Here is a 21008-nt window from a genome sequence, read left to right as displayed (position 1 = left end):
AGTGTGATGAAATGAAAGGGATATGGACTTTGAAATCAAACAGACCAGGTTCAAATTCTGGCTCTATCTTTTTTTTCGTCATGTGACATTAGGTAAATTAATCAAACTATTTTGTTTCTCCATTTCCTTATTTGTAAAACACCTAACTCATGTGGCAAGTACTGGAGGTTAGTATTACATGAGAGTTCTTGACACATAAATAATCCCAAGAGCATCAAAACTAATTTCAATTACTTCCCAGTTTTGCCTTAGGCCAGTTCAGGGTCAGAGGAAAGGACTGTTGTAAGACTTAGAGGATTTCTCTACCAAGTCGGTGAAGATGTGTATATGTGGGCAGGTGGGGTAGAGAGTCAGATAATTTTAGGTAGTAGAGCTAAGTGCCTCTATCAGAACCAAGCATCATGAAAAATATATTCCTTAAATTTGAAAGGCAGTTCATGCTTTTTTCCCTTGACAAACGTAATTCACAGTTTTTACAAAGATGAATTGAGAGTCAGAGACAAAGTGAATTGCCCCCACCCAAGCCAAAATTAACTGCCACAGACAGAAGTCTTTAAAGGTAGAATGGGCCTCAACATTCTTGTGTCCTGAACTTTCTTTCTTTCTATGGCATTGTACTCAACCATCAGTTCTCTTGGTGTTCTGAAGTCACCTATTTTTTTTTTTTTTTTTACTTTGGCACAATTTTCTCATTATTATGCAATGTGGAACATACAAAGGAGTAGAGTTGGTAAAGAACCTGTAAACTGAGACCTCATCTTTCTCTAAGCTGACATCTTGCTAATGAACTCTTTAAGGACTGACTTAAATTCAAAGTTTAGAGATGAAAAGGAATGAAAATTTACCCATACTTATCCAATGTTCTAAAAACATAGAATTATAATAAATCATTGCATATTATGATTTCGAATCCTAGATGCATAGCAAGTTTCTAACTCTCTTTTTAATGCAATAGAATGGCAAAGCCAATTGAGATTAAAATAGACTAAATATCATTTCAAATAACTGAGCCTATATCCTAATCAAAAGTAGTTGTGTTAAATTCACAAATAAAATATTATAGTAATGCAGGGATTTTGTCTTTTATATTTGTAAATTTCAGAGAAACAGGGACAAAAAATACTTTAAATACTTTAAAGACAATGAATAAAAAGACAAAGATATTTTACAATATAGTATTATTTTTTAATCTGATGAGGTCACAAAAAATATAAGGTATTTTTCCTCAATACATTTATTTCCATATTATTGCAGTGTGGATTCGAACCAGAGAGGCTTAGATCTTATTTCTGCTTTATTTACTAGTTATAGATCCTAAGTTAAATCATTTAACCTCTCTGAACATGTTCCACTATCTGTAAAGCTGAGATAATAATACCTCACTCATAGTGCTGCTATATTATTTAAAATAAGCAATACTGGGGCGCCTGGGTGGCTCAGTCGGTTAAGCGGCCGACTTCGGCTCAGGTCATGATCTCGCGGTCCGTGAGTTCGAGCCCCGCGTCGGGCTCTGTGCTGACAGCTCAGAGCCTGGAGCATGTTTCAGATTCTGTGTCTCCCTCTCTCTGACCCTCCCCTGTTCATGCTCTGTCTCTCTCTGTCTAAAAAATAAATTAAAAAAACGTTAAAAAATTTTTTTAAATAAGCAATACTACACGATACCTTATCAGTCACGAAGCCAATACCATTCCCTTAGTAAATTTCTCAGGACTATCCATTACTCACTATCCCCACTGCTTCTATTTTAGTTCAGCTCACACCTAGAATATGATAATGGTCTCCCAGCCTCCAGTGTAGACCTCATTCTTAGCCACTTTTCACTTTGCAACTACTAAAATATAAATTTAACTATGACATTTTCAAACTTCAAACCTTCAAACCCTTCAATAACTCCCTGCTACCCTCAGGATAATATCTAATACCTTACCTCAGCCATCACGGCCTTACAAGATTTGATCCCTCTTACTTGTCCACTTTTGTTCCATGACTTCTCCCTTTCCCCAAATCTGTGTACACCTCACCCTAACCATTAATGGCTTACAGATTCTTCAAAAAGATTCAAGCCCTTGTCTCCAGGCCCATACATATATAGCTTTCTGTTTCGTTGACTTTTATTCATCTTTCAGGTCTCTGCTGAGATGACATCTTTTCGAGGAGGCTTTCCATGATAGGGTTAAATGTCCTACCTATATTCTTCCACACTACCCATCTTGGTAGTTATAGCACTGTATTTTAACTATTTACTTGTCTGTCTCTGTGCTCTTTGAGGGCCAAAACTGTGTCCTAGTCATACTTGTATACCAGTTCCTAGGTAGACTGGCACTTGCCCTCAACAAATACTGCTTTCTTTAATCTATTACTTCTTTTCCTGCCCCTATACTGTTTTCATCATGTCATTCTATTTTTTAATTTTTTTTTAACGTTTTTATTTATTTTTGAGACAGAGAGAGACAGAGCATGAATGGGGGAGGGGCAGAGAGAGAGGGAGACACAGAATCGGAAGCAGGCTTCAGGCTCTGAGCCATCAGCCCAGAGCCCGACACGGGGCTCGAACTCACGGACCGTGAGATCATGACCTGAGCTGAAGTCGGACGCTTAACCGACTGAGCCACCCAGGCACCCCATGTCATTCTATTTCTAAGAAACTTTCAGTGACTCTCTATTTCCTACCTTATCAAGTTTAAATTCCTTGCTTGGCATTTTTAACCCCCCACAACATGTCCCTCATACTAAATTTCCAATCTTATTTCTAACTATGCCCTAATATGTACCCTTTTTTATGATCTTACATATATGACATATCTTTGCTCATGCTGTTTCTCTCTCTTGGAATAGATGCCTTTCTTCCCAACATCTCTCCACAAAAAAATTCTATCCACCCATATCCTCTTCTTATGAAGCCATCTTTGACTAATTTTTTTTTTAATGTTACCACTCACAGACTTAGAGGATTTTCTAAATAGGAGAGACTTTAACAGGCTACTCCCTACTTTTGTTCCACATGATAAGCACCTATAGTTATCTCTTAATAGTACTGAACACAGTGCTGAGCTCAGAACAGATGATTTTGAAGTGCTTTGTCCCATTTAAAAAAAAATGGGCATCTGGGTGGCTCAGTCGGTTAAGCATCTGACTTAGGCTCAGGTCACGATCTCACAGCCCGTGAGTTTAAGCCTTGCATCGGGCTCTGTGCTGACAGCTCTGAGCCTGGAGCCTGTTTTGGATTCTGTGTCTCCCTCTCTGTCTCTACCCCTCCCCCACTTGTGCTCTGTCTCTCTCTAAAAAATAAAAAAAAGAAATAAAAGAAATGTATTCAATCTGAGGCTATAGTTGCAATATGTAGATATTAGTCAGTTTGAGGTGATAGACTATGAAAAAAGAAAATTTTAACTTCATAATATTTAGAAAACGGTTAACCTATTAAGTAAATGAAAGATGTGTGTGGACTGCGGGTGGGGACGGGGTGGGGGGGTGGGTAGGGTTATAATGAGCCAGGGGCTGAGACATTTCTGTTGTTCAACCTAGACCAGCCTAAACTCATAGAGATATTTCGAAAATAGTTTAGGGGTGCCTGGGTGGCTCAGTGGGTTAAGCATCAGACTTCAGCTCAGGTCACGATCTCATGGTTTGGTTCATGGGTTTGAGCCCGCATCTGGCTCTGTGCTGACAGCTCAGAGCCTGGGGCCTGCTTCAGATTCTGTGTCTCCCTCTCTCTCTGCCCGTCCCTCACCCTCTCTCTACAAAATAAACATTATAAAAAATAAAGAGTTTAGGTAGAAGACTGTTCACTGCCAACTCATTTTTTATCACTGTAAAGTTCAGTTAACTACTCCAGTGAGATTCCCTTAAATGATATTCAGAATGTCATGGTAAAGAAGAGGCAATCATTTCCCTATTATTCTTTTAAAGAACATTCTCTTTTCTCTCGACTTCCTCTTGCTCTTCCCTTCCCAGTACAGTTCCTTTAAAGAATTTAAATCACTTTTAACCTCTTTAAGGATATACACATCAATGAGGTAAGTCATGTTATAAACCTTGCCAAAATGTAGTGCTTCTGAGCCTTTCTAATAAGCATTTTCTTTGATCTTTCTCCACCCACTCCCAATAGCTATCTGGCTAATCATAAACCAATTTTCAAAAATAACTTGATAGACAAATAAGTCTGTGATACTTAATATATTTTTTAGATAGAATTTGAAAACCTTTGCTTTGTGCCAGAATTTCCTCCTTTGTTTTGCAGCAGGCCTAATGAAATCTTGACTATTGTCTAACCCGGAGCATGGACACTAGTAACTTTATTTCTGGAAAACTCTTGACATCAGGTGACTATTTTCTAGCTGTTTATGTAATCAGTGACTAGAGGTATCCTCAAAGCAATTCTTCTAATAAATAAGGTTTTTTAAAAAGTTTATTGATTTTGAACAAGAGACATTGTGAGTGGAGGAGAGACAGAGAGGGAGAATCCTAAGCAAGTTCTGTACTGTAAGGGCAGAGCCCAACATAGGGCTGAAACTCACGAAACTGTGAGATCATGACCCAAGCCAAAACCAAGAGTTGGCCGCTTACCTGACTGAGGCACCCAGGCACCCCTAATGTGTAAGCTTTTTGAGGGCAGGGGCCATTGTTTATTTTTTATCCCTAGTGCCTAGTATCATAGTGCCTGCATCGTAGGCACTCAGTAAATTTCTATTAGTCAATAGAGAAGAAACTAGTACAAAGACCAGTAACCACCCAGCAGAAGACTCATAGTTTAGGATAGAAACAACACAGATAGCAGGAAGCATCATCATCATCAATTATAAATATTTATTGAATAACTAATTTTACTTGGTAAAGCGCTAGAATTTATCAAATGAATATTAACACCCTTCTTTCTCTCTTTCAGGATAAAAACTCTGAGAGAATGAAGACTCATTCATACAAAAAATTTTTATTGAGCACTTGCTGTGTACTAGCATTGTACTGGCCCTGGGGATACAAGGGCAAATAAGGCAGACAAAAATCCCTGCCTTTGGGGAGCTTAAATTTAAATGGGGGTGAATACCATATTATTTTAGAGGTAAGTGCTAAGGAAAAAATTAGTATGGAATTCAGGATATAAAGTGGGAATGTTGAAATTTTAGATAAAATGGCTAGGAATCCCGCATGCAGGTAACTTTTGAATAAAAAGATGAAGAGAAAAAGGTCATATTCCTATAATAGGAGAAGAAAGGTGAGCTATAATAGGAGAAGAAAGGTGAGGTGAGGAGAACTAGTGTTCAGTGTGAAAAGGTAGGTGTTACATTGGTCCACTTCTGCATGTAGCATTAAGTATTGGGTCTCACTACCGATATACCAGTGCTTTGGGCCTCACTGTATGCAGTCTGCCTAGACAGCCCTGTAATTTTAATTGGTAGGAGTGCTGAGGGGATGGTTTATGGATTCAAGCAGAACCAAAAAAAGCACTTAAAGTAGTGTCAGGTAGGAGGTCACAAAGCTGCTGAAGCAGCTTTTGCTAGTGTCAATTTGTATATCCTAATGAAAGATAGAAAATGCTCTTAGAAATTAGTGTAATGTATAAGAAAAGGAAGTAGCAGGAAAACTGAAGCAAGTAAATTTGAGAATCTGGGAGAGATTAATGAATAAGGAAAGAGAAAGACAAAAAATGAAGAGCAGCAATACAAAGACCCCACGGTGATCTGGAGAGGTTCAAAATGAATGTGAAACATGGTGTGTGTCTCCAAAATGAATACAGAATATGGCAGGGGTGTGTGTATGTGTGTAGCTTGCATTGGTGTGTTATGGATTGAGTCCCGTCCCCTGCAAATTTGTATGTTTAAGACTGACACCTAGTAACTCAAAGTTTAACCTTATTTGGAAATAGGGTCATAGCAGATTTAATTAAAGATGAGGTCACACCAGAGTAGTTGGGTCTCCAATCTACTATGACTGGCGTCCTATAAAAAAGGAACATTTGAACAGACATGCCATGAAGATTGTGGAGCTATGCCACCCCAAGCCAACGACCTATAGAAGCTAAGAGAGGCCTGGAAGAGATCCTTCATTAAGTGCCTTCAGAGGGAGCATGGCCCCACCAACACTTTAATTTCAGACTTCTGGCCTCTAGAACTGTGGGACCTTCAATTTCTATTCTAAGCCACACAGTTTGTGACACTTAGTTACAGCAGCGGTAAGAAACTAATTCGGCGTGTAAGATTATTTTAAGGCAAACACCAAGAGCACTCTTTTATCACAGAAAGGGAAAGGGTGCAGAAGAGTGATGTGCCTGATTGTCTTTATGCATCAGAAAAGCCCAATAGCTTGGATATCTGTAGTTCAGTTGTATTTTCTTGTTTTACCAAACCTCTCTAATTATCGTGTTTCATTTTTGTTTTAGAAAACTCACATAAAATCTGCTTTCAACGAATTACAAGGCGCTTCTGACTTGTGTGCTTGTATGGAATAAACGGAAACTGATCTGGCTGTGGGCGGGGGAGCGGGGGGGGGGCGGCCCGGATTAAGAGAGAGAAAGCGCCTTTTTCTCAACATTGAATTGAAAGAATAAAAGTTGAAAGGGAAAAGCAAGCCCGATTCAGCTATGCAGCATCTTACTTCCACAGGTTGTACTGCTGTGGCCCTCTCCCCTGCAGGAGTGCGGGTGCTGCTGTCTGGGGAGAGCTAGCTGATTCCTTACCACGATTACGAGGGGTCTGGGCAAGACCAGAGTGTGGAAAAAAAGAACGTTTCCTCCAGCCTCCTCCCTCCCGGCAGAAGAACCAAAAACCTGGCGCCTTGCGCGCATGCCCAGTCGGGAGGGCGCCGTCCAAAGAGCGCGCCCCTGCTCAGGCTTTTCCCGCAGCTGTTGGGGGCTGGGGGGGGAGGGGGCGGCGGTGCCGGGAACCCGCAGCGGCCCGGCGGCCGGGGGAAACTCCGGCCGGCCGACTGGGCGGGGCCGCCGCTAACTCAGCTAGACTTTTATTTTCCTGCCTGGTAACCATGTTCCCGCCACCGTCCCAGAGAGAGGGGTGTGCCCTCGCGGTAGGGTGGAGCCCGAGGGCACCCCAGTTAAAAGGCTGTTGAGGCGTCTCGGGGGAATGGAAGGCCGCGCTAATGTCGGAAGAACAGCTGACTCCCTGAAGGAAATCCAGGGCGGTCACTGTTCTCGACTGCCCAGACCTCTCTGTTTTTAAACTAGCCACAGCCAAGACAGCCCTAACTGTCCCACCGTTACGCCCGCTAACATTAAGCGCCCTCCCAGCGACCACCTCCCTGGTCTGTGCTCAGCGGGCCCACAGGCTGCTCTGAAAACGGGCGTCCTCAGGTATCTGTCTCTCAGAGGTGCTGGCCTTATCGCCTATGCGTCCATTCCAGCTTCATTTCAATGTGCCCGCTCTGCTTCTCGACCACCCTCCCGGGTCTGAGGCGGCCCAGCGTCTCCGGGAAATTCCCGCCTGTGCAACCGGGTTGTCCCGTAAAGAACATGGGTCGGTTTTCCGGGTGTGGACTGGCGGGGTCGGAAAGCAAGCCGGGGCAGGCCAGATGGTAGCACTCGGGACACCGTATCCCCTTGCCTTGCCTTCTCCCGGCCCACCCACCGCACCGCAGGCGGTCGCCATCAAGCGCCTCCGCGGCGGCTGCAGCTGGTCCGCAAACACGCCCACCCGCACGCTCAGAATCACTTGCCTCTGGAGTGGAGGAAAAAAAAAAAAAAAGAGGGAGGTATTGAGCATGCTCGGCGGGGAGGGCGGGGCGCTCCCGGGCCGCGAGTCAGGGCAGGCGCTCCTCAAGTCGGCTCGGCGTCTCCGCCGCCCGCCCGCTCGGAGCCGCGCCCGCCGCAGGCTGCGCCCGCCCGCCCCGCCCCGCCCCGCCCCGCCCCCCGCCGCTCGTCCCCGCCGCGGCCGCGCCGCCTGCAGCAGCAGCAGCAGCAGCAGCAGCTGCTCCTCCCCGGCGGCCGCCCCCCGCGGGTCCTTCCCTGGCTGCGGGAGAGGCAGAGGTAGAGGGAGGACACAGCGCCGCGCCGCCCGCACCGGAGACCTTCGCCTCGCCCTGCTGGCTCCTCACCCTCTGGGAGGAACATGGGTAAGTCATCCTTCCTCCCCCGTCATCGCCTGACATTTTTCTCTTTCTCGGCGTGTTGCAGGGTGGGAAGCATTCCTCGCGCAAAGTTGCCAGATTTCTCAAATCCACGGGTGTAATACAGTGGCTCTTCCTCCGGGGAGAGTCGGCGCACGCGGAACGCACGCCGGTCCCTGGGCTGGGAGGGTCCCGAGCGCTGGGTGGGGTCGGGCCACGGCTCCGGGCACCTCGCTGCCTCGCCTCCCCTCCTCCATTCTTCCTGCCCGAGCGGGTGCCCGGGCACCGCGGAGCCTGCCTCGCGGGCTAGCCTCCTCTGCCTGCCCCATCCCCGTTTCTCCGGAGGCCGCCCGCTTCCTTTCCCCGGCGTCTGCTGGGCTGGAGGCTCGGTCGGACCGCCAGAGAGACCACTTCGCCTAACTTCCCTGTCAGGGCGACCTTTCCCCATCTTGGGGACTGTTCATCCCGAGGCGGGGAAGTGCGAGCAAGTAGTTTGTCAGGGCGATTGTACAACGTGCACGGAAATTATTTTTGATGGGGGAGAGCGGACAGCCTCATGGGTTGAAAGGATGACTTGTCAGAGGCCACGAGGAACGTGAGGAAGGATGCATAGAGCCGCTAGCTGTTGAATTAGTGTTGGGTGACTACAGTGTGCAATATTCCTGTGCTCAGCCCATTTTCTTGGTTCCTTCGCCTGTCTACTGTAGGAGGAAACGCACCCTGTAACATGTTACCGAACTTACGTGTTAGTTATTCGTTCCCAGCTTAGCCTGCCTACATCTACATAATCTGATTTTAGTTCCTTTGTATGTCTGGTTAATCTCAAGAGATTGTTTTGGATGAGGTATTTAAAAGCAAATATATTTTCTAAAACTGCATATAATTTATCTTAAAATTTTTTCATAACATATTGCTTAAATACTAAGTTCAGTAATTACAAAAACGTCTGATTAATTCTGCAATTATTTTTTTTAATAGTAGCATTTCGGAATAGCATACTGCTACATGTTCCCAGTTTGCTTCCACTGTTATCACAGTTTCCTCTTTTTAAAATTTGCTCCATTGGCATCTGTCAACTCGGATTCTCCTACCCCTTCCGTGCAGGTTATTTTAAGCCTAAAATGAGTGTGGTTCTTTGATCTGTCAATACAGTGCTCAACACATCTAGAGTTAGGTCGTGGCAACTCAGAATCTTCAAGGAAGTATCTAAATCTAGAAATGGTGTCGATGGAGCTTACTGGGAAAGCAAATGCTCCAAGCTCTGTTTCAGACTTTTGAGGCTAGTGTTGCAGGAGGTGATATGAATGAAAAATGAATCTGGGTCCCTGAATTTTATTTTCAGTTCAGTTTTTCTCCCCCTTTTGGTGTGCTATTGACATGGTGAACAAATTTATGTGGAAATGGGTGGCTCATATGTACTTAGCTTTTCTCTAGGAGTAGAAATTTAAATAAATATTAATTCAGATTATCGGACACATTGTGAATTTTCCTTGAACATTCAAAAATTTACTCCTAATTGTAGGTCACAAGTTTCTCCTGTAAAATACATTTGCCCATGTTTCAAGGTGAGCTACAAAATCCATTTAAATAAAATTTTAACTTCCATGTTGAGTAAGAATCTTTTCAGTAGAAAAAATTCAGTTATGTTGCAATACTTATGAATAAAAATACTTAAAACACAATTATTTACTTAAAAATAATTAATCTTCAAAATCTTGAATGTTATTGCTTGATTTCAAAGAATGGCCAGATAGAAACCTCTTATTTGGAGCTTCTCAGATACTCTTTGATTAAATCAGTCTCCCATAGCACTCTGTACCTTGTTGGAGGCTTTTTAGTACTTACATAATCTGTCTTATAATGGAGTTGTTTATGTGTGTGTGTGGTTAGCATTTAGTCATGAGTTCCAAAAGATGAAAATTATGTCTTATTGATTTTTGTGTATCCCCCCCACCCCTCCGTGCTTTACACATAGTAGATATTCAATAAATCTTTGGTGAATTCATTGTTGAACTTAAAACCTACCTATTATTTTCAGTTTGTGAACCTGAAAGTATGGGCTGTGAACAAACATTCAAGTTGGTAGACTATCATGGAGGCTTGGAGGAAATGGGAACAGAGAAGTATAATTTTACTATGACTACTCTTCTCTCACTAAAAAAAAAAAAGAAAAGAAAAGAAAAGAAAAAGAAAGTTGGGTCTTCTCAGAGTTAAAGGTTTTGGAATAGCCTCCAGGCTAGCCATTTCCTTCTGCACTGCTGTTTTCAATGGTAAGGTGGTTTATCAGATGATCACTAGATACATACAATAATGTAAAATTGAAACCGTGGAAAGCAATTTCATATTCTGAACCAAGGAAGTTATAACAATTCGTGTATACATAAAAGGTATCTTGATTAATGGTAGGAAAAAAATCACTTTTTAAGGCTTTTTAATCACTTTTTAATCACTTTTTAATGCTTTTTAATCACTTATTAAATTAAATAAGGTGACTTAAAAAAAATTTTTAATGTTTGTTTGTTTTTGAGAAAGAAACAGAGTGCGAGTGGGGGAGGGGCAGAGGGCAAGGGAGACACAGAATCTGAAGCAGGCTCCGGGCTCTGAGCTGTCAGCATAGAGCCCAATGTGGGGTTTGAACTCACAAACTGCGAGATCATGACCTTAGCTGAAGTTGGATGCTTAACTGACTGAGCCATCCAAGGCGCTCCATAAATAAGGTGATTTTTAATAATCTCATGGCAGTGATTTTTCCCTGTAAGAAAGTGAAGGAAACTTCCTATATAATGTTATGGGTGATGGCTATTATTTAATGTATATATTTTATTATAAATTCAACATGTACTTAATATTTATTGAATATCAACCACGTACACTGTACTGTGGGAGGAAAGAGAGGAATAAGACATTCATATTTCAAGCTGCATATAATATTAACAGGAATGAGATGGTACATACACAGCTATAACAGAAATAAAGTATAAGTGATTTAAAATAACTTTACATTTACATGTATTGTAGATTGAGGGCATGGAGAAAAGGTTTTAGAAAAATGATGTTATTTGAAACAAAAAAAGTTGGTTAAGCTTCTGAAAGGTAAAAATGAATCAGGCCGGGGGTTGGGAGGAGAGAAATGGCATAAGTGAAGTTAGAGAGGGAACACTCAAGGAGTTTCAGGATATGGTTAAATAACCATGTTTGGTTGGAGCAAAAGGTAAGGTAAGAGTGTGTGTCACCTTCCTCAGTACTAATAGGTAAAGACCAGATAATGGAGGACCTTAAATGACAAGTTGAAAAAGTTTTTGGACTTTGACTTGTCTATTGAGGGACTGTGAAATGTTTTTCTGTAGTTAAGTGATGGATCAAGTCTGTGGTTTAGGAAAATTAATCTGTCAATTGAGTCAAGGATGAATTAGATGAAAAAATAGAGAACACTTCAGAGGGTGGTTGTTGCAGTGTGGGTGAAAATATTTACTGGTCTGAACTTGGCTGTGACAATGGGAAGAGAATACTGCAAATAAAGAACAGAATTTCCTTGCTAACCTATTGAATATGGAATTGAGAAAGGAGTCATACATTGTCACCTGGGCAATAGAGAGATGTAAAATTATTAATATATATTTAATCCACTGGAAGAGGAAATGTGAATCATTAGTTTTGGACCTGGTGAATTGGACTGTTTAGTTTGCCATTTAGATTCTCTGTTCATTGATGACAGGGATTCTTATAATAGGTTTTGAATACATTTCTAACACTAGTGTCTGACACATAGTAGCCATGCAGTAACCATTTGTTAACTGACTGAAACTAGGTAAAAAAAAAAAAAAAAAAAAATTTAACAAACAGTTATTTTAACTCTTAAGAGAGGATTTTGAACTAGAGATCTGGAAGTTACCCATAAATCTCCTGAGATGATATTTCAAGTTAGGTAGGAGGCTGAGAGACAACAGAGGGAAAGAAAAAATTTGTCCAAAGTAAGAATCTTGAAGAATGACCCATTGTTAGGGAAGTGGAATGGAATGATTTGACACTGGAATGGACGTAGGAGTGAAAGACTAGAATCTGCATGTGGTTGGTTTCATGAAAGAATGGTCAATAATGTCTTTTGCTTCAGACCAGTGATATGGACTGAGAAAAGGATCTTTGTTGATGTAGTTTGCTTAGGATATTACTCAGTATATTTTCTAAAAAGCAGCTTTAAGAGGTATGCTAGAAATGGAGGTCAGTTGTAGAGGCTAACTGGATAATGAGTAAGTGGAACTAAGAATTCCCAATGTATTCATGCTATATCCCTTGACCTATTTAAAGATCTGTAAGTAAGCATAGGTTTTTAAAAACATTTTTAAAATGTTGCACTTTACATGGAATGACACATGCTATTTTCTTGCCTGAGAATAATTTGTTATCTCACCATAGTGCTTCAAAATTTCTTTGACATTCCATTTTTTATGTCATTGTGTCTTAGTACAGTATGCTTTTTATGTTTGCAATATCTGTCATACAGAGTGAGCTTAGAAATGGTTTTATAATTTCACATGACATTTTACATAAAGTGTACTCTTCACTGATGAATGGTTTTATCACTTTTTATTTACTATTAGTCTTTGTGAATTTTGGATTTCTCTAGTTGTATGTATGCCTCTAATTATACTCTTAATTCCTGGAGTTTTGTTTTTCTCTATAAATTTGTGTTAGCTTTAGATATAAGTCTTTTTTTTTTTTTTTCCTCTTGTATTTATAAGTCCAGGAATGGTTTCATAAATAAACAGTAAAAAATAGTACTTTTACTTGTTCTTTGCAAAGTAGAGTGATAAAAATCTTTGTAAACTGATAATCACTAAAATTTATTATTTTAAAAGAGATTGACTAGTTCAATAATTTTTATTATGTTGCCGTTATATCTATGTTGTATATGTCTTTTTTTTTTTTTTTTTTACTTATAGGAGAATTGAAATCATTAACTTTGGTAGAGTCATAGTCTATCTAGTACTATGGTTTGGGAGGTTTTAATAACCCTAATTCATTTTGTGAACTGTAGATTTTAACTTTCACAGGAGCTTCTAGCTGCCTTTGGGGAAGAGTATGGTTTTCCTCTTCAGAGATTCCAAGTCACCTGAATTTGAACTTGGAAATTCTGGTGTTATTGGTGGCACCAACAACAGCTATAAGAATGACTTAAATTTTTTAATCCTTGCTCATAAATATCTGGAAGAGTGGAGAAGGAAGATCCACTCCTTTGGGAACTTCATGTTAATTTTAGATAATCATGTTCAGATAATACTTAATTTAAAATACTTTCCTAGGCATTTAACTTGGCAAATAGTTCTTTCTTGTGGAGAGAGGAGGTATAATAAATGAAGATACCAGAATAGGTTATAAAGTCTATTTTGGTTATAAAATCCTATGATTCTGTGAAACTGAACTTTAAAATGTACTCAGTATCATTGATGTCTTAAATATGCCATAAACATACTTATATAATTCATTTTTCTTTGGAGTAATGTCGACTTGAGGTAGCACTTCAGGGTTTGAACCAACCTGTTAGCTTTGTCTAACCAGACAGCCTTAAATACCATTACTCATACTGGCTAAGATATAGATTCAAATTGCAGAGTAATGTCATTCTCTCAGTACATCCATTTATACAACTTTTGTTGCTAGAAGCATTCCAGGCATTAAAAGTGAGAATTAGGATAGTGATAAATGGAAGTAAATTGAGCTGCTAGCTATGATTGGCTATGCTTACAAACTCCAAAGTCCTTCTAACTTTTTGTACAGAAAGTTAATTTTGTCTTTTATGAGCTATGTATCTGACCTCTTCTCTAAAAGCTGTTTTGCTTAATTTTGTCCATATTTATGATTTTAATTACTATGTGTATGCTGTTAGTGCCTGTGTGTGTGTGTGTGTGTGTGTGTGTGTGTGTGTGTGTGTGTGTCTGGGCTGTCTTTTCATCTAAGAGATTATTAGACATCTCTACATGCATAGTTAATTCAAACTCATTTAGTTCAAAAGCAAACTATTGTGTAATTATTAATAATGATAACTAGAGGTGTGATGGTTAATGTTTAACCAGAAACCCTTCTCCACAAAAGCCCTGATTTGTGGTGGTTGTTGATATCCTATGAATTCATGGTTGGGAAGAGATGAGATACAGCACACTAGTATATGGTGGATCCGCTATATAGATATAAGAACCTGTGAGCACAGATAATAGTAAAGGGTAGTAAAATAATTAAGTAGTAATGAGTTTTGAGTAGTAAAATCTTTGTTTTAATATAACTTACTTAAGTTTATAAGATTTAATTTTCAATAATGTGTGTTTTAATAATTGCCTCGAAAATTCTTAAAAATTTAATAATCATTTCTCATGGGCTGGTACAGGTGGGTTCTGGTATACCACTGGATTAATAATTACCATTTATTACTGTTTAATAAGAATTATTGATGAGTTATGTTAAACTTTACACTTTCTCATATTTTTAAAATTTAATTTTAATCTTTTCAACAATTCTATGAAGTGGGTGATACTATCCCCATTCTACCGATTCAGAGAATTAAGTAATTTATCCAGGGGGAGAGAGCTCAGTCTCTAAAATCTTGTTTTAGAGCAGTGATTCTCAAATTCTGGCTTGCTTAAGAATCCTGTAGCATTTGTTAAAAAAAAAAATTACTAGGCCCGCCCTCAGAAATTTTGGTAAGTAGGTGTTGGGTAGGCTGAGAATTCGCATTGTCAAGACATTGGCAGATGATGCTGCACTTTTAATAGCCTCACCATAGAGCATAGGTCTGCAGACTTTTTACATAAAGGGTCAGATGGTCAATATTTAGGCCAAGAGGCAAAATCAAAAACAAGAGAGAAAATATATATGATGAGAGAAAACAAATATCCACAAATATTTTGTTGACTGTGTTCAAAATACAACATTAACTGAACAAAAGTTATTGCAATATAGGTCTACCAATGAAAATATTGTAATTCTGTTTTTGAGATAGCATTTCACTTAATTGGGACTCAGAGTTACCCTGCCATCAAAATTGATCCAGATGTTCATTTGTTAATGCAGATCTTTAATGTGATTTTATGGATTTTGTCTTTGGAACATGTTTTCACACAGATAGGTACTCTCAAATGCTCGTATCCGTGTATCCGTCCATGGGCATATGATTTTATTAATGAGACTATTTATTTCTATGGAAGGAATTATAGAATCTTTTAGATTCTTCTCTTGACATTTAACATTTAGCATGCTACTACATTGTAAATTAACCACTTGTAATAGTAGAGTAGAAACTCCTCTGTTACTTAAATGGATTTTGATGTTTGGAAGTTTCATTTGCGTCTGAAATAAGGTCTGAAAAACAGTGCTGCAACAGTAGTTTGAGCTTGCAAAATATATCTGTTGTAGATTTGTATATGTGTGGAGATCTTATTGTATAACATTTGACAGCATGAGAAGGGTATATAGCAGATTGATGGTTACTTGTGTTTCCAACAACGTTGTCAAAATGACTTAACATAGTTATGTTTCTCATGTAAGCACTATTTTGCCTTGATTTTCAGGTCAAATTCTAGGAAACACCAAATCTGCAGCAAAATCTAATTTCCAGAGGCATTCATTGTTTGATAATAGTGGCATTTTTCCCCCAGAAATTTCATTCTCACTTTTTTTTTTAATGTTTTACTTACTTGGGGGGGGGGGGCAGGGAAGGGCGGTGGGGGGGGGAGGGGGAAGAGAATCCAAAGCAGGCTCTGCACCGTCAGCGCAGAGTCCAACGTGGGACTCGATCTGAGCAGAAATCAAGAGTCAGATGCTTAACTTACTGAGCCACCCATGCACCCTGCATTCTCACCTTTCTGCTAAAAAATAACAATAAAACTCTACCATTGGTAAGCCATTAAACTGCTCTGTGACAAGGTAAGTCAGGATATTTGGCTTCTAATTCTTATCAAAGTACGCAGAACTGACAGTGGTTAAATCAATGAGAGTGAATGAAGTTGATACTCCTGGCATGATAATTTAAAATATCTTCCTTATAAAATGCCTGCCAATAAATAATGTAATGAATAGGCATAGACTTTAACCACCTTACATTTCCACAAACATTGTAAGTTTGTTCAGCTATGCCTTTTACTGTTCTTCACATTTTTACCATCATCATTTGTAACACATCTTAGCAGATTCCACTTCAGGTTGTACTGAATTAATATTTTCTCAACTTTGAAAATATTCTTGCCTATTCTATGCAGACTCTTCATAGAAGCTACTTCTTTAGTTACTTCACACTCAGCATCAGTCGTTCCACAGATAACATGCAGTGTCACTAATACAGGTCAGCTCATCAAGAACCAAGGAAAGCCTTTCAAAATCATTTGCCTTATTTTTTAGTTGAATATTTATATTGTTCCTAGTGTCCTCACCTCTTCAAGTAGCTATCATCACAGAAAGGCTGCCTCAAACAAATCACCGCATCCTCCCCCCCCCCCCCCCTGAAATATTTCTTTAGCTCACCATGAGCTCACCAAGCTTTCCGTGCTTGGTTAATGAGTGAACCACTCAGAAACTTACTTCATTTGCAACTTCATTTTCATTTTTTATTTTTGAAAAGAAATTCGGCTGTGATGAGCCATTATGTTTTATGTTTTCTAATTTCTCTGACCCTTTCCTATGAATTGTGAATATGATGAAGGCTTAGTCTGATAATATAGTGCTGTATTTTTCTAGCATAGCTATAGTGTCACTGCATGATACAGTGGTTTGCTATCTTATTCAATAACAAACTAATCCATATACCACTTTAAATACCTTAAAAGTATGACATTTGAAGTATGCTTTTCCTGTTTTGACTTGATCAAAGTGAAATGTTGTGTTATGTCAGTAGACCTGGTACTTGAAACAGTGGACAGCCATAACTGTGCTATCCACGGTGCTGCCCATAATTTGGAGCACATCAAACAACAGGGCAAACTGATGAAAGTGCTACCCACGGTTTCTGTCTCACCTACTCAACTCTGTCATCATAATGTGAACACAGATATAGACAATAAATACAGGAGTAAGTTGTGTTACACTAAAACTTTGTTTATGGACACTGAGTTTCAATTTCATATAATTTGCACATCATGAAATATATTTCTCTGTTGATTTTATTCAACCATTTACAAATGTAAAACTGTTTTACCTATAGGCTATTCAAAAACAGGAGTAGGGGCACCTGGGTGGCTCGGTCGGTTAAGCGTCTGACTTCGGCTCAGGTCATGATCTCACGGTCCGTGGGTTCGAGCCCCATGTCGGGCTCTGTGCTGACAGCCCAGAGCCTGGAGCCTGTTTCAGATTCTGTGTCTTCCTCTCTCTGTGACCCTCCCCCATGCATGCTCTGTCTCTCTCTGTCTCAAAAATAAATAAACGTTAAAAAAAAAATTTTTTTTTTTTTAAATAATAAAAAACCAAAAAACAGGAGTAGTTTGCTTGCTCCTACTATAGAGTCATGCTAAACTACCTCATCTTTACCGGTGACTTTTTCTCCCTGTGAATTCCCTAGCTCAGTAAATGGTATCACTATCTATCCAGTCAACCATTCCTAAAATCTAGTCATTATAACATCCTTTGGATTCCCTAAGTTCTAACAGTTCTGCCTCTTTGAATCAGCCCTCTCCTCTTTTCTCTGCTGCAAACATGCCAGTTCAAGGTTTTATTACCCCTTGAAATCTTCTTACTCTTCTGTAACAGATGTTCTTTCCCCCAGCATTTCCCCTCTTAACCAGTTTTTACATGCTGCTAGAGTACTCTGTTTAAAAGGTGAATCTGATCATTTCACTTCTTAGATATATTTTTTTCAGTAGCTCTCCAACACATCTAGCAGGGTTCCCAAACTCAAATGAAGAAACTATATGATTAAAGAGGGTTAAAGTGGTAAGCTTTTGACACCAGTGCAATTTTTTCCTCACATACTAAATTGAAAGGGATATTTTTTAAAATTAATTTATTTTGAGGAAGAGAGAGATGGAGAACAAACGAGGAGGGGCAGAGAGAGAGAGAGAGGGAGAGAGAGAAACACAAACAGACTCTGCACTGTCAATGCACAGCTTGATGTGGGGCTTGAACTCACGAACCATGAGAAGTTGACCTGAACCAAGATAAAGAGTCAGATGCTTAACTGACTGAGCCACCTAGGCACCCAAGGAATATTTTTTATTTTCATAAAGATGTATGTTTCCTCTCACTTTTCTTAAAAATTGTCTGTTTTTCATTTTCTCTCTTTTGATAAAAGACAAAGGTTAGAAAAATATCTCTCTACTATAATAAGAATAGCAATGAAAGCATGATGAATGGCAACTAACACTGGGCCTCAAGGTGAAGATACAACACGAAATGAGGAGACTATGGCAGACTAGAGGGTATGTGCCTAACCTACAACAGGAGTTCCCTACTGCACTCCAACCGTTTTTGCCGTGTAGGAATGTGGACCCAGGGAAGCCAGATTTGGGGACTTTTAAAAGAATCCAGCAATTAGATTTTTATCTACAGATAGCTGGCCCTTGAACAACATGGAAAATGGTGGCATGGACCTCCCACACAATTGAAAATCCACATATAACTTTTGATTCTCTGTAAAGCTTAACTACTAATAACCTGTTGACTGGAATCCTGACCAAGAGTAGTTAATTAACATATTTTTTAAATTTTATTTTGAGAGAGAGAGCGCGAGTGAGTGGGGAGAAGTAGAGAAAGAGGGAGACAGAGAATCCTAAGCAGGCTCCGCAGCTATCAGCATAGAGCCCAGCATGGGGCTTGAACCCATGAACTGTAAGATCATGACCTGAGCCGAAACCAAGAGTCACACGCTTAACCCCACTTGGCTCAGTTCGTGATCCCAGGGTTGTGGGATGGAGCCCTGCCTTGGGCTCCACACTGAGCATGGTTGCCTGCTTAAGATTCTCTCTCTCTCTCACCCCATCTCCCCCGCTCACGCGCACATGCTCTCTCTCTCTCTCTCAAATAAATTTTAAAAAAGAAAACCATAAGAGAAAATACACTTACAGTGCTGTACTGTATTAATTGAAAAAACATTCACATATAAGTGGACCTGTGTGTGATTCAAACCTCTGTTGTGCAAGGGTCATCTGGACTTAAGATTGTTAATGGTTTTTGGAATTGTAAGATCCAGGGCCTCCAACAATGACATCATGGCTCTGTATCTTTCTGTCCAGGGCAGAGAACTGAGGGTTAGGGAGGCTAAGAGACATGCCCAAGTTCACACATTGAGTTAGGGGTAGTGTCAGATCTAGAATCTTGATTTCCTAACTCCTCTGCAAGTGTTCTCTTCATTATACCAGGCCAGCTCCAATTTGTTAATGAAAAAAAACATATCTGTACACATACACAAACACACATACCTATACACACATGCACACAGAAATGAGCTAACTTCAAGGATTCACTCACGTAAATAGGTTAGTGGAAAACTCTTCCCTTTGTAACATTTTTATTACTAAAGTCTAGGTCCTCATCTCTTCATTCCTGTACTACTGAGACCATTTCTTAGTTGGCCTCCCTACTACTAGACTCTGTGCTCTCCAGTCTTTTCTACATGCTACAACCAGATTAATCCTTTTAGATTAGTAAAAAGATACTGCATTGATTATATCATTCTTCTCAAGATCTGCTACTTGAACTGACTGTCCTATCACGTCTAAACTCGGCTGAGCTTTCAAAAGTCATAGAAATCTGTTACCTTTCTTATATTTCTCTCTCTGAAATACATCTTCCTTTGATAATCACTGACCCTGAAATATTCTTTGTCAGTGATAACACCAGTATACCTTTGTTCATGTTATTCCTCCTCCTAGAGTAACTTTTTTCCTCTGTTCTTATTCATTCTCCATTGTCTAGCTCATGAAGGCTACTTCAGACCTCTTATTTCTCTGGATACCTGTTACTTCTTGGACTCCTATAACACATTCACTAATACAGTTTTAGTCACTCAGTGTTTCATATTTCTTGTTGGCATTCAGTAATACTTGTTTGTTCAAGTCATAGAGTCACTGCAGACTTAGGTCAGTCTTCTTAATTAACAGCATTATCCTATAGTGATTATAGTCATGTTTATAATAGAGCTTGCAAACCAGCAGCCAACGGGCCAAATATACTTTGCAGATGGGTTTTGTTAGAGAAGTTTTAGAAATTGGAATTAGTCAACATTTAAATAACATGAAATTTCTGATAGAAATCTATTTTGCAAATTTTTCTTGAAACATTAAAAATTTAAGATCCCTGAGCCTGTATTCCTATTGGTGACAGTTAACGGTAGTGTCCTTAGGCAAGGTGTGGGGTCTCCAGTTCAGTACTTCTTCCTATTATTTTAAATCCTACAAATTTCACTCAGTACTCTATCTGGAAGATATTTTTTAACCTGTTCATTTGTACTTTATTTTTTAGTTTATTATTTTTTTTTAATTTGAGTATACCTCTTTCATCTGGCAACTATCTTTTAATTTTGTGTATTTATAGATTTGATTCTGCTTTTTGTTTATCTGTTTTGTTTGTTTTAGATTCCACATGGAATCATATTGTATTTGTCTTTCTTAGTCTGATTTAACTCACCTAGCATTATACCCTCTGGGTCCATCCATGTTGTCACAAATGGCAAGATGTCCTTTTTTATGGTTGCGTAATACTCCTGTGTGCGTGTGTGGTGGGTATGTGTACACTGCGTCTTCCTTATCCATTTGTCTGCTGACGAACACTCAGGTTTCTTCTGTATCTCGACTACTGTAAATAATGCTGATTAAACATAGGGGTGCATATATCTTTTCAATTAATGTTTTTGTATTCTTTGGGTAAATACCCAGTAGTAGAGTTATTGGATTATACGGTATTTCTATTTTTAACTTTTTGAGGAACCTCCATACTGTTTTCCACAGTGGCTGTACCAATTTACATTCCCCCTTGCAGTGCAT

At 39.6% G+C, this 21008-nt stretch overlaps 1 protein-coding gene across 3 annotated transcripts in view; it reads left to right on the top strand.

Moving 5' to 3' along the window:
- The first annotated feature begins 7878 nt into the window (after positions 1-7878).
- RAP1GDS1 (Rap1 GTPase-GDP dissociation stimulator 1) overlaps positions 7879-21008 on the top strand; it is a 167683-nt gene continuing 154553 nt past the window's right edge. For all 3 annotated transcript variants that reach the window (XM_042935849.1, XM_042935848.1, XM_042935847.1), the window contains exon 1: positions 7879-8058. In XM_042935849.1, the coding sequence (XP_042791783.1) occupies positions 8055-8058 (4 nt within the window). In that variant the 5' untranslated portion in view covers positions 7879-8054. The remainder of the gene's footprint in view (positions 8059-21008) is intronic.

This window comes from Panthera leo, chromosome B1 (genome assembly GCF_018350215.1).
Source record: "Panthera leo isolate Ple1 chromosome B1, P.leo_Ple1_pat1.1, whole genome shotgun sequence".
NCBI classification, from domain to species: Eukaryota; Metazoa; Chordata; class Mammalia; order Carnivora; family Felidae; genus Panthera; species Panthera leo.
The sequence above is the reverse complement of the archived record's forward strand: the minus strand, read 5'-3'. Positions and strand labels throughout refer to the sequence as shown.